This window comes from Gorilla gorilla, chromosome 4 (assembly GCF_029281585.2).
Source record: "Gorilla gorilla gorilla isolate KB3781 chromosome 4, NHGRI_mGorGor1-v2.1_pri, whole genome shotgun sequence".
Lineage (NCBI taxonomy): Eukaryota > Metazoa > Chordata > Mammalia > Primates > Hominidae > Gorilla > Gorilla gorilla.
This window is the reverse complement of record NC_073228.2, coordinates 10,002,501-10,018,041: the sequence shown is the minus strand read 5'-3', so window position 1 is coordinate 10,018,041 and position 15,541 is coordinate 10,002,501. Positions and strand designations below refer to the sequence as shown.

The 15,541-nt window shown below is 57.5% G+C and overlaps 1 protein-coding gene across 3 annotated transcripts in view; it reads left to right on the top strand.

The window, feature by feature from the left end:
* LOC129533952 (tether containing UBX domain for GLUT4) overlaps nucleotides 1–15,541 on the top strand; it is a 41,839-nt gene continuing 26,298 nt past the window's right edge. The window contains exons 1-4 of one of the 3 annotated variants that reach the window (XM_055389388.1): nucleotides 1–212; nucleotides 1,641–1,696; nucleotides 6,084–6,198; nucleotides 8,260–8,360. In XM_055389388.1, coding sequence (XP_055245363.1) covers nucleotides 111–212; nucleotides 1,641–1,696; nucleotides 6,084–6,198; nucleotides 8,260–8,360 — 374 coding nt within the window. In that variant the 5' untranslated portion in view covers nucleotides 1–110. Of the gene's footprint in view, nucleotides 213–336; nucleotides 684–711; nucleotides 1,109–1,640; nucleotides 1,697–6,083; nucleotides 6,199–8,259; nucleotides 8,361–15,541 lie in introns of those variants that run through there. The other 2 variants (XM_055389389.2, XM_063705738.1) reach the window with 2 other exon arrangements.

The following is a 15,541-nucleotide window of genomic DNA, read 5'->3' as shown; positions in this document are numbered from 1 at the left end:
GACCCGGAAGTGCGCTGCGGCCCCGCCCCCTGGGCGCGTGGCTGCGCGTCCTGGCTGTTGCCAATAAAGTTGTTTGACGCCGGCCTGGCGGCGGGTCACGTGAGCGGAAAATGGCGGCCCCGGCAGGCGGCGGAGGCTCCGCGGTGTCGGTGCTGGCCCCGAACGGCCGGCGCCACACGGTGAAGGTGACGCCGAGCACCGTGCTGCTTCAGGTGCGGCCGCCGGCCCAGGGCGGACGGGTAGGCGGGCGGGGGGCGCTGCGCCGAGGCCCCGCCCACTGCGGTCGGCGTCCCGGTGTTCGGGGGCGGGGCCTCGGCGGCCAATGAGCGGCCTCCTGCGCGGCGGCCCCGCCCCCTGCTCGCGGTCACCTGCGCTTCCGCTGGGGTCCCGGGGGTCCCGAGTGGGGGCGGGGCGGTGGCGAGCCTTCCCAGGGGTGAGGTAGAACGGCGCCGCGTGTCACCCGCATCGAGTACTCGGCGCCCGGCCGAGCCCAGCTCGTGAGGGCGCCGGGAAGAGGGAAGAGTGGAGCCCTAGACCCGCGTTCCCATTCCGGGGCGTCCCCCGGAGCGGGAGCCCGGGTTGCGCGGTGGCAGATGTCCCGGCCGTGGGGCCTGGAAGCGATTTTTGCCGAGTCACTCACTGCACTTTTACTCGGGCACCTTGTGACCGCGAATCAATTAAATGTAAAAGTATTGGCTGGGCGCGGTGGCTCACGCCTGTAAATCCCAGCACTGTGGGAGGCCGAGGCGGGTGGATCATGAGGTCAAGAGATCAAGACCATCCTGGCTAAAACGGTGAAACCCCGTCTGTACTAAAAAAATACAAAAAAATTTAGCCGGGCGTGGTGGCGGGCGCCTGTAGTCCCAGCTACTCTGGAGGCTGAGGCAGGAGAATGGCGTGAACCTGGGAGGCAGAGCTTGCAGTGAGCCGAGATCGCGCCACTGCACTCCAGCCTGGGAGACAGAGCAAGACTCCGTCTCAAAAAAAAAAAAAAAAAAAGTATTTATTGAGCCTCTGCTGCGTGGGGGAGACCGTGAGGATCCGAAGGTGCACACGACTCGGAGTTTGCGGGAGCAGCCTACGGCGTGGGGTCGCCAGGCCTGGGCAGGTAGAGGGCGCAGCCAGGAGGCTGTTGGTGCCAGGCGTGCAGAGTGCGGAAGTGGGGCGCTCCCGCAGAGGCTGCGCGGGACCCCTTGGTGCAAGGCCACGGCTTTGGCTTATGGAGAAGAGGGGCGGAGGCGGTGCAGGCAGTGGGAGCAGGTGCACAGAACCGTGCCAGAGCCAGGGGGTAGCTTGTGCTGGGCAAGTTTAAGGCAGGTTGCAGAACTACAGGGTTTGAAGGAGAGCCCAGGGTGTGTGCCAGGAAGATGCCCGTGTTGCTGTACTGCAGGGGAACTCTTGAGTGGAGCTTTCCTACAAAACTGAGGGGATGGTGAGGAAGGGAGGGAGAGTGGACAGGATTTGCAGGTGAGAGCCTGCACTTGTTGCGGGGACTGTCCATAGTGTGGTCTTGTGCTTGGCTTTGCCTGGGCAGAGCCACCTGGCTCACCAGGAAGCTGAGTGCCCTTGGCTGACCTGGCCCACTGCGCCCGCCAGCCCTGCACACTCAGCAGTTCACCATCCTTTCATCTCACCCCCAGGTTCTGGAGGACACGTGCCGGCGGCAGGACTTCAACCCCTGTGAATATGATCTGAAGTGAGTTTGCTCCAGCTCAGCAGCAGGGTCTGAGTATATCTGTGCCCCTGCCCCCTGAACATACTGGCTCTCACTTGGAAAAGCCCCCAGGTGGTTTTAAACAGTCATATATTCCCTCCCAACTCTGGAGACCCAAGGCCTTGGCAGGGCCACACTCTCTCCAAATGCCCTAAGGGAGAATCCCTCCCGCCTCTTCCAGCTTCTCATGGCTCCAAGCGTTCTGTGGCTTGTGGCCGCATTGCTCTCTGCCTCCGATTTCTTGTGGCCTTTTCCTGTTTTCTCTGTGTCTCAGGAAGACCCTTGTCATTGGATTTAGGGTCCACTTGGATAATCTAGAACGATTTATCATTACATCTTCAAAGACCAGGATCCCTAGTAAGATGTTCAGAGGTCCTGGGGGTGAGGACATTGACCTGTCTTTTTTTGGGGGGGCCACCATTCAACCCCCTGTAGGTTTTATTGCATTGAGTTGCATAAGTTCCCAGTGGGGCCCTGAGGGGAAAGAGGTGGCCATGGAGAAATAGGATGCCTTGAAAACTGCGGGTGGATCCCTGCAGTCTCACAGCCTCTGGAATCACATGTACGCTTCTGTGTGGGGATATTGTTCCCAAGAGAGGGCTTCTGCCAGACTCTCAAGGAGTCTGAGACAGCAGAAGGGTCAGAGCCCTCATATGGGTAGGATGTGCGTGTCTATCCCACACGCGAAGCTTTTCACTTTAAAGACCTGTTTTCTGGTGTTTTTTTTTTTTTTTTTTTTTTTTTTTTTTTTTTTGAGACAGGGTTTCACTCTTGTCGCCCAGGCTGGAGTGCAGTGGCACGGTCTTGGCTCACTGCAACCTCCACCTCCTAGGTTCAGGTGATTCTCCTGCCTCAGCCTCCCGAGTAGCTGAGATTAGAGGTGCTCGCCAACACACCCAGCTAATTTTTGTATTTTTAGTAGAGACGGGGTTTCATCACATTGGCCAGGACGGTCTAGAACTCCTGACCTTGTGATCCGCCTGCCTCGGCCTCCCAAAGTACTGGGATTACAGACATGAGTCACCATGCCTGCCCTTGAAGACCTGTTTTTACAGTACTGTTGTCCTAACACTGGGGGCAGAGGGCAGGAGCTTGCCCTCCTGGCATTGCCCACCCTGCCTTACGAGGCTCTCCTGGGAGGAGTTTCTTAGGGGTGATACCTGCCAAGTCATTCCAGTCTTCTACCTTGTGTCTGGACTGCGTGGGAATCCCAGGACCTGTGCTCTGAGTGCCAGGTGGTCTTGGGCTTTCTGCCCCAAACCTTCACACCATCCTTCTCCAGTCTCTCTTGTCAACTGAAGAATGAGGTTCATATGTTTGGAAAGGAGGGCTTTATTTCTCATAACCGGTTGCAGCTTGCAGGGTGGCCATTCTAACAGGCTGGGAAGTGTAGCCTCCAGCCAGAAGCTGGAAACAGACACTTCAAGAGAGCGAAGAATAAGACAGGGATTCACACCAAATGGGGTGGCTGATACAGACGTACTGAATACGCTGTAGGAGGGTCATGAGTATTCCTGAAAGGAGAACTGTGCACACAGCTGAGCTTCCTGCCTCTTCATGGGTCCTATTTTCAAAAAATGTCAGTGCCAGCATGACCTGAGGGTGGAATTTTTGGCCTCTGAAGTCAGAGGTGAAGCAGGCTGGGTGAAGTGGCTCATGCCTGTAATCCTAGCACTTTGGGTGCCTGAGGCGGAGGATTGCCTGAGCCCAGGAATTCAGATCAGCCTGGGGAACATAGTGAGACCCTGTCTCTACAAAAAAAGTAAATAAGTAAATAAATAAATAAATGGCAAATCAGAGGACATGAAGACTGTGCCACGAAAACCCTGACTGTGTCAGAACCACTCCATGGTTGGTGGTTTCTTATCAGGAAATACCTGTGGGTTATTTTGAAGAAACCGCAAGAGAGAAGGGCCTGGCGGGAGGTTGGCTGATGTCAGATACCAGCCCAGGGGTCTTTGGAAAGGGCTGCTTTCTGTTTATCCCTTAGGGAAGACAGCCTGCAGGTGTGTCTGATCTCCCACCCAGCCATGGCCAGGAACTCAGCTTTCAAGGTTTCTGGGGTCCCCTGGGCCAAGAGGAGGCTGGTTCAGTTGGTTGGGGGGGGGGGCTTAGGGTTTCATTTTTATTTCTTTTTTATTTTATTATTTTTTGAGGTGGAGTCTTGCTCTGTCACACAGGCTGTAGTACAGTGGCGCTATCTCGGCTCACTGCAACCTCTGTCTCCCAGGTTCAAGTGATTCTTCTGCCTCAGCCTCCCGAGTAGCTGGGATTACAGGCATGCGCCATCATGCCCAACTAATTTTTGTATTTTTAGTAGGGACGGGGTTTCACCATGTTGGTCAGGCTGGTCTTCAAGTCCTGACCTCAGGTGATCTGCCCGCCTTGGTCTTCCAAAGCGTTGGGATTACAGGCATGAGTCACTGTGCCTGGCCATTTTTCTGAAACAGAGTCTTGCTCTGTCACCTAGGCTGGAGGGCAGTGGCATGATCTCAGCTCACCGCAACCTCTGCCTCCCGGGTTCAAGCGATTATCGTGCCTCAGCGTCTTGAGTAGCTGGAATTACAGGCACGTGCCACGCCTGGCTAATTTTTGTATTTTTAGTAGTGACGGGGTTTCACCATGTTGACCAGGCTGGTCTCAAACTCCTGACCTCAAGTGATCCGCCCATCTTGGCCTCCCAAAGTGCTGGGATGATAGGCGTGAGCCACTGCACCTGGCCTCATTTTTATTTCTTTTTTTTGAGACGGAGTCTCACTCTGTCGCCCAGGCTGGAGTGCAATGGCGCGATCTTGGCACACTGCAACCTCCGCCTCCCGGGTTGAAGCACTCCTCCCACTTCAGCCTCCCGAGTAGCTGGGACTACAGGCCTGCGCCACCATGCCTGGCTAATTTTTGTATTTTTAGTAGAGACGGAGTTTCACCACATTGGCCAGACTGCTCTCAAACTCCTAACCTCAAGTGATCTGCCCGTCTGGGCCTCCCAAATTGCTGGGATTACAGGCATGAGCCACCGCGCCCAGCGCATTGTTACTTCTGACTGTTCACCTGCCCGTGGTCTGTGTGGCGGTGTCTGGTGGGAACCAGTGAGTGCGATTTTGAGGCAGGTCCTGCAACACCATAGCCATGTTTTCAGGTGCCCTTTTCCTCTGCTAATGGTACCACTTGCTTACAAAGTGCAGCTGGTGCAGAGGAATGCAGCCCCAGGCGTGAACAGTGCCCTCCGCTCCAAGGTTCCCAGCCCGCCTGCCCTCGGGATCCCCCCGATCTGCTATCCTGTCTTGATGTAGACATTTCATGTGGCAATTTCCAGAGTCACTTTTCTGGCCAGTGTTGATATAGCAAAGTTTGTTCTCTCTTAATTCTTCCAGATGCCCCTGGGCTGTCTGAACTCTCTTCACTAGTTGTCTCCAACAGCAGCTTGCATTTCCAAAGTGAGGCCAACCACTTTGAGTATATTCAGATTTTTCTTTTCTTTTCTTTCTTTTTCTTTCTTGTTTTCTCTTTCTTTCTTTCTTTCTTCTTCTCTCTTTCTTTCTCTTCCTTTCTCTTTTCTTTTCTTTTCTTTCCTTTTCTTTTCTTTTTTCTTTCACAGAGTTTTGCTCTTGTTGCCCAGGCTGGAGTGCAGTGGCATGATCTCGGCTCACTGCAGCCTCTGCCTCCCGGGTTCAAGCGATTCTCCTGCCTCAGCCTCCCGAGTAGCTGGGACTACAGGCCTGAGCCACCATGCCCAGCTTATTTTTTTGTATTTTTAGTAGAGATGGGATATTTTTGTATTTTCAGTAGAGACGGGGTTTCACCATGTTGGTCAGGCTTGTCTCAAACTCCTGAACCTCAGGTGATCCGCCCACCTCAGCCTCCCAAAGTGCTGGGATTACAGGCGTGAGCCACCGCGCCCGGGCAGTCAGGTTTTCTGTGGTGGCTCCAGCCGTGATGGCCGGGTTCTGTGACACTCCAGCTTCCGCGAGTGCAGCAGTGTTCACGCCCCAGTCGTTCTCTCTCTGTGTTTTCCGAGCGTCTGCACTGGGGCTGTCAGCACCCCAGACTCTGAAGGAGCAGCCCCCTCGGCGTGCCCCGAGGCCCACGTCTCCCTTTTCCCTGCTCCCTTCTGCTTGCAGGAGGCCCCATGTGATCAGGGACCCGCCTTGTGCCTCTGCAGGTCATGACGTCCCGTTGTTGGGGAGCTGCCACAGGACGTGGATGGCGGGACGTGGATGGCGGGGCGTGGATGGTGGGGCGTGGATGGCGGGACGTGGATGGCGGGGCGTGGATGGCGGGGCGTGGATGGCGGGGCGTGGATGGCGGGGCGTGGATGGCAGGGCGCGTCAGGCTCTGCAGGGCAGCAAGTGTGCTCTGGTCTGTCTTGCAGGTTTCAGAGGAGTGTGCTCGACCTTTCTCTCCAGTGGAGATTTGCCAACCTGCCCAACAATGCCAAGCTGGAGATGGTGCCCGCTTCCCGGAGCCGTGAGGGGCCTGAGAACATGGTGGGCAGTGCTCTGGGGGAGGCTGACTGTGTGGGGCACAGGATCGTTCAGCTGGCCAGGGACGGGGGACGGGACAGTGGGGGGTGCTGGGGAAGGAGGGACATGAGTCTTAGCACCAGTTCTGCCTTCCCTGGGTTGGGCCCAAACAGCTTCCTGTTTTTTGATAACTGGCAACTGAAAATGAGCATCTCATGTTTTTTTTTTTTTGAGCTGGAGTCTCGCTCTGTTGCCCAGGCTGGAGCGCAGTGGCGCAATCTCGGCTCACTTCAAGCTCCGCCTCCCGGGTTCACACCATTCTGCCTCAGCCTCCCGAGTAGCTAGGACTACAGGTGCCCACCACCACGCCCGGCTAATTTTTGTATTTTAGTAGAGGCAGGGTTTCACCATGTTGGCCTGCTGGTCTGGAACTGCTGACCTCATGATCTACCCGCCTTGGCCTCCCAAAGTCCTCCCAAAGGATTGCAGGCGTGAGCCTCTGTGCCCCGCCGTCATTCTTCATGTGGAAGTTTTTCTTTCTTTCTGGGGTCAGTTGTGCCTTCCCCGGCTCAGGGTGTCAGCAGCATTCACCCACCAGCCTGACCACCTGCTCGTAGAATTGCCCAGAATGTGAGAGCCCAAAGCGCTGCATGGATGCCGCAAGGGCAGCCTGTAATCCCAGCATTTTAGGAGGCCGAGGCGGGCAGATCACCTGAAGTCAGGAGTTTGGGACCAGCCGGCCAACATAATGAAACCCTGTCTCTACTGAAAATACAAAAATTAGCCGTGGGTGGTGGCAGGTGCCTGTAGTCCCAGCTACTCAGCAGGCTGAGGCAGGAGAATGGCGTGAACCCGGGAGGCGGAGCTTGCAGTGAGCCGAGATTGTGCCGCCACTGCACTCCAGCCTGGGCGACAGAGTGAGACTTTGTCTCAAAAAAAAAAAAAAAAGAGCAGCAAACATTTACCATCTCATGTGGCTTCTGAGGGTCAGGAATCTGGGAGCAGCTTAGCTCAGGGTCTCTCCTGAGGCTGCAGTCAGGTTCGGTGGAGCTGCAATCTTTTGAAGCCCCCACTGGGACACGAGGACTGTCTCCAACACGGTTCACTCCTGTGGCGCCTGCATGTACCCGCACACGTACCTGCACACCAACATGCACACACCCCACACACACCTGCACACACCCACACACCCCCACACCAACTTGCACACACCCGCACACCAACATGCACACACCCCAAACCTGCACGCACCCGCACACCAACATGCACACACCTCAAACCTGCACGCACCCGCACACACCTGCACACACCCCCACGCCCGCACACACCACACACCCGCACACCAACATGCACACACCCACACACCCGCACACCAACATGCACACACCCACACACCCACACCTGCACACACCCGCACACCAACATGCACACAGCCGCACACCTGCACACACCTGCACATACCCCCACACACCTGCACACACCCGCACACAAACATGCACACACCCACACCCGCACACACACCTGCACACACCCCCACACACACCTGCACACCAACATGCACACACTCGCACACCCTCACACCAACATGCACACACCCACACACCTGCACACACTTGCACATGCCCACACACACCTGCACACACCCCCTACACCAACATGCACACACCTCCCCACACACACCCGCGCACACACCTGTAGATGCACACACCTACACACGTACCCCCACACGCCTGCACGCAAACATGCACACACGCACACATCCGCACACACATGCGCACACCCGCACACAAACGTGCACACACCCGCACACACCCGCACACACACACACCCTCACACACGCGCGCGCACCTGCACATACCTGCACACACACGTGCACACACACATGCTGGTGCAGCCCTGCCAGGGAGCCTCCAAGGCCCTCACTCCAGAGTGAATAGGAGGGCAGCCTTCTCCGTGGGGGTCAGCCTCTCCCTGGAGGCCAGGGCGAGGCAGTCACCTTCTCTGTGTCTGGAGAATCAGTCTGGGATTTAGATGGAATGGTTGCTTTTCTTCCTAAGGAAGTTTCTCATGTCTTGTACCCTCCAGGTTCGCATCGCTTTGCAGCTGGACGATGGCTCGAGGTTGCAGGACTCTTTCTGTTCAGGCCAGACCCTCTGGGAGCTTCTCAGCCATTTTGCACAGACCAGGTGAGCATCAGTGGGCTGGGGGCTTTTCCCTACCCTGTTTGCTGGGGAAGCTGCTGTGGTTACTGGGTCTGGTTCAGAGCTGGACACCCAAGCTCTGTGCTGGCCTGTGGCGCCTCGTGGCACTTTGCAGTCCTTTGTAGAGGAGGGGTGTGTGGGCTGCCGGTTCATGAGCAACAGCCTCGGGGATGGCTGGCCACAGCTCATCGTTCTGAGCTTCCTGGGCCCAGCGGCCCAGCCTTGCCCACCTAGAAGAGCAGGAATGTGCTTCTGTCCTTGTGGGGGCCTGGTGAGCACTAAGGGGAGACATTCAGTGCTGGGGGCAGGGCTCCCCATGCTTGATTCCCCTGGATGGGATCATAAGGTCTCTTTTTTTTAGAGGCAGGGTCTCACTATGTTGGTCACCTAGGCTGCTCTTGAACCCATGGGCTCAAGCAATTCTCCCATCTCAGCCTCCCAAAGCGTTGAGATTACAGGCGTGAGCTCCTGTGCCCCACCAGAAAATCTTCCTAATAGTAATTGGCTGGCTGGGCACAGTGGCTGACACCTGTAATCCCAGCACTTTGGAAGGCCGAGGCTGGCGGATCGCTTGAGCTCATGAGTTCAAGACTAGCCTCGGCAACATAGTGAAACCCCTTCTCTACAAAAAATAGAAATGTTAGGCCAGGCATAGTGCATGGTGGTGCGTGCCTGTGGTCCCAGCTATGCCGGAGGCTGAGGTGGGAGGATCACTTGAGCCGTGGAGGCAGTTGCAGTGAGCCAAGATCGCACCGCTGCACTCCAGCCTGGGCAACAGAACGAGACTGTCTCAAAAAAATAAATAAATAAAAATAAATAATTGATGTGTATCAGTTTCTGTTGGTTAATGGTTTAAACGTTGTTCCTGAATGTGTAAAAATTGGTGCTTTGTCAATTTGGGTCTTTTCATCGTTGGCTGGAAGTCTCTGTCCACAGTAAAAGGCTCAGCAGAATGGAAGGGACTTGGGGCTGGGGTTTGCTGTGAGTCAGGGGGTTCTTGCCCTCCCCGGGCCTCGGTTTCCTCACCTGTGCCACGGCTGGTGTGTGGATGGGGTGAGTTCATGTCTTGAGGACCGAGCATAGGGCCTGTGGGAAGGCGACCGTGCGTCGGGCCCTGGGAAGGCGACCGTGCGTCGGGCCCTGGGAAGGCGACCGTGCGTCGGGCGCTGGGAAGGCGACCGTGCGTCGGGCCCTGGGAAGGCGACCGTGCGTCGGGCGCTGGGAAGGCGACCGTGCGTCGGGCCCTGGGAAGGCGACCGTGCGTTGGGCGCGCTTGGTGGCCCCAGGGCTGGGCCTGCTCCCGTCTGACAGTAGTGCCGCGCTGCATGGCACGGGTGTTGCGTTCATGGGTGAGGGCACTGAGGTCTGCAAGTTGGGTCTCAGTGGTCATGGGGATGGAAGCCACCCCAGTGGCTGTCGGGGTGAATGGAGGCCCCTGGGGATGGCAACGGGTTAAGCACAAGCACGGAATTCTGCCTCCCAAAACGGAACTCAGACAACAGTGACGGAGCCTAAGAGCAAAGCCAAAGCCACGGGCAGGGGTGAGCGGGACCCGAGGCAGGAGGTGATGGAGCCTAAGAGCAAAGCGAAGCCACGGGCAGGGGTGAGCGGGACCCGAGCCAGGAGTGGCGCCGGGCAGGGAGGCAGGCAGCCCCAGGCGCTGTGTAGGCACTGGGTGAGGAGCAGGGATCCCGGCGCCCTGGCTCTGTGCTGCTGCCTGAGACGAGAGTGGCAGAGGGCAAGAAGAAAACCAAACAGCGCGGGGAACAGAAGTCAGGAAAGATGAACGTCTGGAAGGAAATGCCCCTGGGCCGGGCGGTGCCCCCGGGCGTGAACAGAATCCAGTGCTCCCACAGGCACAGGTGCTTGGTGAGGGCCGTCCTCCCTGGCTGTGCTGTCAGTCCTCAGATGGGGATGGAGGTAAGGAAATGGCCCAGAGTGGCCCGGGGCTGCCACTGGGGAGGCGCCGAAGGTGTCTGGAGAGGTGGGGCCGGCATTGTGGTAGCATAAGCCTCTTCAACAGACTTTGTAAACCTCGTGTGAAACTTAGTTTAAGAAACAACAGGCTTGGCCAGGCGTGGTGGTTCTGGAGGTGGCTTTGGAGCTGGCTTTGGTGGTGGCTGTGGGGGTGGGTTTGGGCGCTTTGGAGGAGGTTGCAGTGAGCCGAGATCGCACCATTGCACTCCAGCCTGGGTGACGAGCAAAACTCCATCTCAAAAAAACAAAAAAACAATAAAAAGAAACAACAAGGCTGGGCACGGTGGCTCACACCTGTAATCGCAGCACTTTGGGAGGCTGAGGTGGGTGGATCACGAGGTCAGGAGTTCGAGACCAGCCTGGCCAATATGGTGAAACTCCATCTCTACTAAAAATACAAAAATTAGCCGGGCGTGGTGGTGGGTGCCTGTAGTCCCAGCTACTCAGGAGGCTGAGGCAGAGGAATTGCTTGAACCCAGGAGGTGGAGGTTGCAGTGAGCCAAGATTGCACTCAGCCTGGGCAACAGAGCGAGACTCTGTCTCAAAAAAAAAAAAAAAAAGAAACAACAGAAGTGGCTGGGCGTGATGGCTCACGCCTGTAATTCCAACCCTTTGGGAGGCCGAGGTGGGTGGATCACCTGAGGTCAGGAGTTCGAGACCAGCCTGGCCAACATGGTGAAAACTCATCTCTACTAAAAATACAAAAATTAGCTGGGCGCAATGGCTCATGCTTGTAGTCCCAGCTACTCAGGAGGCAGGAGAATCACTTGAACCCGGGAGGCGGAGGTTGTAGTGAGCTGAGATTGCGCCACTGCACTCCAGCCTGGGTGACAAAGCAGGACTCCATCTCAAAAAAAAAAAAAAAAAAAAACAAGAGCAAGTGGGGCAGCTCTTTCGAGACACCAGGGACACCAGGAGGCGGTGGGGCCGTTGGTGGTAAAGCCCGGAGCCCCCAGCCTGCGGCCCTGGTCTGTGTGGCAGTGTGGGTCTGTCTGCGGGTGTGTCTGCACGTACACCTCATTTGATGAACACTCACACCTGTGGTGGAGAGTGATTTGTGGCTGACTCTTGTTGCTGGTGAATATGCTGTGGACATCTTCCTGAAGGGTCCCGCACCTGTCACTCCTCACAGCCATGCTCTTCCGTCGTGTGGGTGTCATGTGGGTGTTGCGGGGCATCTGGCTGTGTCTCAGGGCATCCCGGGCAGGGCTGCAGCAGAGTGTGCAGCTGGAGGCCTTTGCACCTGGTCACCCACCCCAGCTTCTCCTGTGGGCTAAATTCCAGAGGTGGAATTTAAGATAGGGCTTCTTCACATTTCATCTCCAGGCCGGGCATGGCAGCTCTCACCTGTAATCCCAGCACTTTGGGAGGCTGAGGCAGACGGATCACCTGAGGTCAGGAGTTTGAGGCCAGCCTGGCCAACATGGTGAAACCCCGTCTCTACTAAAAATACAAAAAGTAGCTGGGTGTGGTGGTGAGGGCCTGTAATCCCAGCTACTTGGGAGGCTGAGGCAGGAGAATCACTTGAACCCAGGAGGTGGAGGTTGCAGTGAGCCGACATCACACCACTGCATTCCAGCCTGGGCGACAGAGCAAGACTCTGTCTCAGAAATAAATAAATATTAAATAAATAAATTTCTAAAAGCTCAGACCCAAGCTTTGTCCCAGAAGCTGGAGTTTGCTAACCATGGAGCAGGATATGGACGAGGTTTCATGGTGGGTGGCGTTGCCAGCCCCACGGTGAGGGTGGAGTGCCTGGTGGGCTCTCTGCTAGGAGCTGGTCCCCAGCAGGTCTGCATGAGGGAGGGAGGCTCTCGTGCCTAGTGTCCCTGCACTGGCCCAGGAGGCTTGGGGAGGCCTTGGGAAGTCCAGGTGTCCGCAGAGTGGGATGGGCGGGAAGCTGATGTTTCTCCCTTCATGTATTTCGGAGGAGGTCTGAGTCCAGGGACAGTGTAAGCGCTGTGCTTGGAAGGGGCGTTCTGAGGCTGGGGGCTGCAGGCCTGTAGCCTGCCCAGGAGTTGCCCTGGGACAGAGCCTGCTTTGTGTATTTGGGGACCCCCGCGTGATTTCCTTGGATGACACTGCCACGTGTTTGAAACGTCGCAGCTCCACTGCGAGGGTGTCACTGTAGCACGCAGCCCTGGCCCGACCAGCGTCTCGAGCAGCAGGGGCCTTAGGGATACCAGCGAGCCACACATGTTGGCCGTGGAGGTGACTCACATTTTCTTTTCTTTCACCCAGGCTGGAGTGCAGTGGTGCGATCTTGGCCCACTGCAACCTCTGCCTCCCGGGTTCAAGCAATTCTCCTGCCTCAGCCACCTGAGTAGCTGGGATTACTGGCACACGCCATCACGCCTGGCTAATTTTTGTATTTTTTTTAGTAGAGACAGGGTTTCACCATGTTGGCCAGGCTGGTCAGGTGATCAGCTCGCCTCGGCCTCCCAAAGTGCTGAGATTACAGGCGTGAGCCACCACACGTGGCCAATCACTCACTTTTTCTTGTAACTGCATTAAAGAAGAAATAAAAACAGGTGTCATTAATTTTAGTAATACGTGTAGTTAACTCAGTATACCCAAAATACGACTTCCTGGACACATAGTCAGTAGAAAAGTGAGGCATCTCATGCTCTTGTTGTGCAGAGTCCTTGAGACCTGCGTGTATGGTGCACTTGGAGCATCTTGGTCTGGGCCGGGTCCTCGTGGACTGGGCGCTCTCTGCTCTGCTTCTCAGGCTCTGCTGCAGGGAGGGCGCCAGGAGACAGAGGCTGCACGCTGCTGGCTTCGAGCTTTCCCATTTTCCCTATAGTCTGAAGGTTCTGCCCAGCAGAGGGGTGTGAACAGCCACGCCGAGCTCTGGGGGACACTGCTCTCCGCCTGCCTGGTGGGCCTGTGTCTGAGTTTGGGATCTTCCACGCCGAGCTCTGGGGGACACTGCTCTCTGCCTGCCTGGTGGGCCTGTGTCTGAGTTTGAGATCTTTATGACGGGGAGTGTGCCTTCCATGATAGGAGACGCATGAGATGGAAACGAGGATTTCATGGCCTACGGGCCCTGGGGGTACACGGCCCTCCTGGAGGCACCCGGAGGAGGAAAGGGAGTACCTTTCTGACCAGCATCTTTGCTGGGGTACAGATTGTTATGCTAACAGGTTTCCTATGAGGAGTTTCTCTGCATTGGTTTAGAGCCAGCAGGCACTAGCCCCAGGAGGTCATAGTGTGACTCGGGGGATACTGTGGCACGTCTGGGCAGTCCACGAGGGCAGGCGGGCGAGTCCTGTAGTTTGAATCCCACGTCCCGTAGGGACCTAGTTGCCAAGTGGTGAAAGGCAGGGGTGTGGATGGACCACGCTGAGCTGCTGGGAGCAGGAAGAGAACCGGGGACTGTTGTGGGTGACCGAGACCTGCCCTGGAACGATGCCAAGGGTGAGCCGTGGGAACTCACCCAGCAGCTGAGCCGCTTTCCATCTGAAGACCGTGAGGGAGCAGGGTGGGCTTTCTGTAAATGTCAGATTCATGAGCTCAGCCATGGAGGGGATTTGTCCTCTCTCAGAGGTGCCCCCGGGCTGTGCTGGCGTGGACACCCCAGGTGGGAGTGGCCCCCAGTGTGCCCGGCCCCTGGCTGGATCTCTTCCCAGGCCCCCAGCCCTCTGCTCCCAGCCTTGACTCAGTGCTTGGGGGCTGGCTGAGTGCATCTCAGCCCGTTCCTCCTTCTGTAGGTAAAGCCGTGGCTCCGGGAAAGCCGGCTGATTTCTGCAGCCCTCTGGGTGTGCTGGGGTGTAGGGATGGGCTGCTGGTGAGGACAGGGCTCTGCCAGGTAGGGCTCTGCCAGGTGGAGCACTGGCCCGTGGCCACACTCAGGGTGGGTCTGTGCATGCTGCTGGGCCAGCTCAGAGCTCTGCGGCCTGTCCCTGTCCATCCCTGCCCGTCCTTGTTCATCCCTGTCCGTCCTTGTCCATTCCTGTCCATCCCTGTCCATCCTTGTCCATCCCTGTCTGGACCTGGCTGGGTTGAGAAGGCCAGAGCCTGCCCCAGGCTCTCCCAGGCTCTGTCCAGCCGCTTGGCGGCTGGGCTGTCATGTGGTGGGTGGTGCCCTCTGCGGGCCTCCCTGAGCCCAGTGGCTCCTGGCCTGCAGCCACAGCTTCTGTTCCCGGCAGGGCGCATGCTGCTGCCTGGGCTCTCGTCAGCACCTGTGTTTGTGCCCGGCTTTGTCATACCCAGACAGGACATGAACACAGAGAGCTCTAGACTCACTGCCTTGTCCCCAGCACACAGCCGCGCCTTGCCGGAGTGGGGCCCCAGCGGGGCGGGGTTTGTGGTGCATAAAGAATATGCCCTCGAAGCCAGCAGCAGAGGCGTGTCTGCCCTCCTGGCCGTCCTGCTGGCTTCTGGCCCTGGCCGGGTGGGGAGCTCTGCTGGCTGGAGAGTGTGTGAGAGTGTGCCAGTACCCTGCTGCGAGCAGGCACCCGCGGAAGCGCCCCAAAGCACTTCTTGCATTTCTGGCTTCGGAGCATGGTGTCTGGTGGCTTGGCCTGGCCTGGGGTCCCCGGGAAGCCCTGGGTCTTGCCTCTGCGGACATTGGGACTTGCAGACGTCTGCGTGGGGGAGGGGGAGTAGGGACTGTGTCTCCTCGGGCGCTGGAATTTCCCCTGGGCCCTGGCGTCCTGCACACTGGGCCGGCGTAGAAGGTCTGGAACCGATTGCCGGCCACCCCTCCCTGAGATCCCGCATGAGGGAGGGAATCTGATCCCTCTGGAGGAGCCGCACATCAAAGCCGGGCTGGCGTTTGATGTCACGCTGCTGTGCTCTGTCCCTGTTTGTGATTTGAGGTCCCCAAGCTGGCGGTCAGTGCCGGGGAAGGACTGCGAGTCGGGACTCTGGCCACCCCTCAGCCCAGGCCTCCCCAGCTGTAGATAAGCAGCCTCATGACCATCTCCGGACCCCTGGCCATCTGTGTCATGCTGGGGAGCGGGGACCCTGGGCCCTCCCTGTCCCCCTTCCTGGCCCTGGGGGCTGTGCTTCCTTGAGGCCTCTCTCTGCCTCTGTCCAGGTTCTGCTCCGGCGCATTTTGAGGCCTTGTGTTTTCCTGAGCCCTGCGTCTCGGGGCCTCTGGGCCGAGTCTCCAGCCATCTGGAGGGAAGGCAAATCCAAGGCCCTTTGTTGGCTGCTCTGTGGGACGGGAGCTCAGCGAGTGT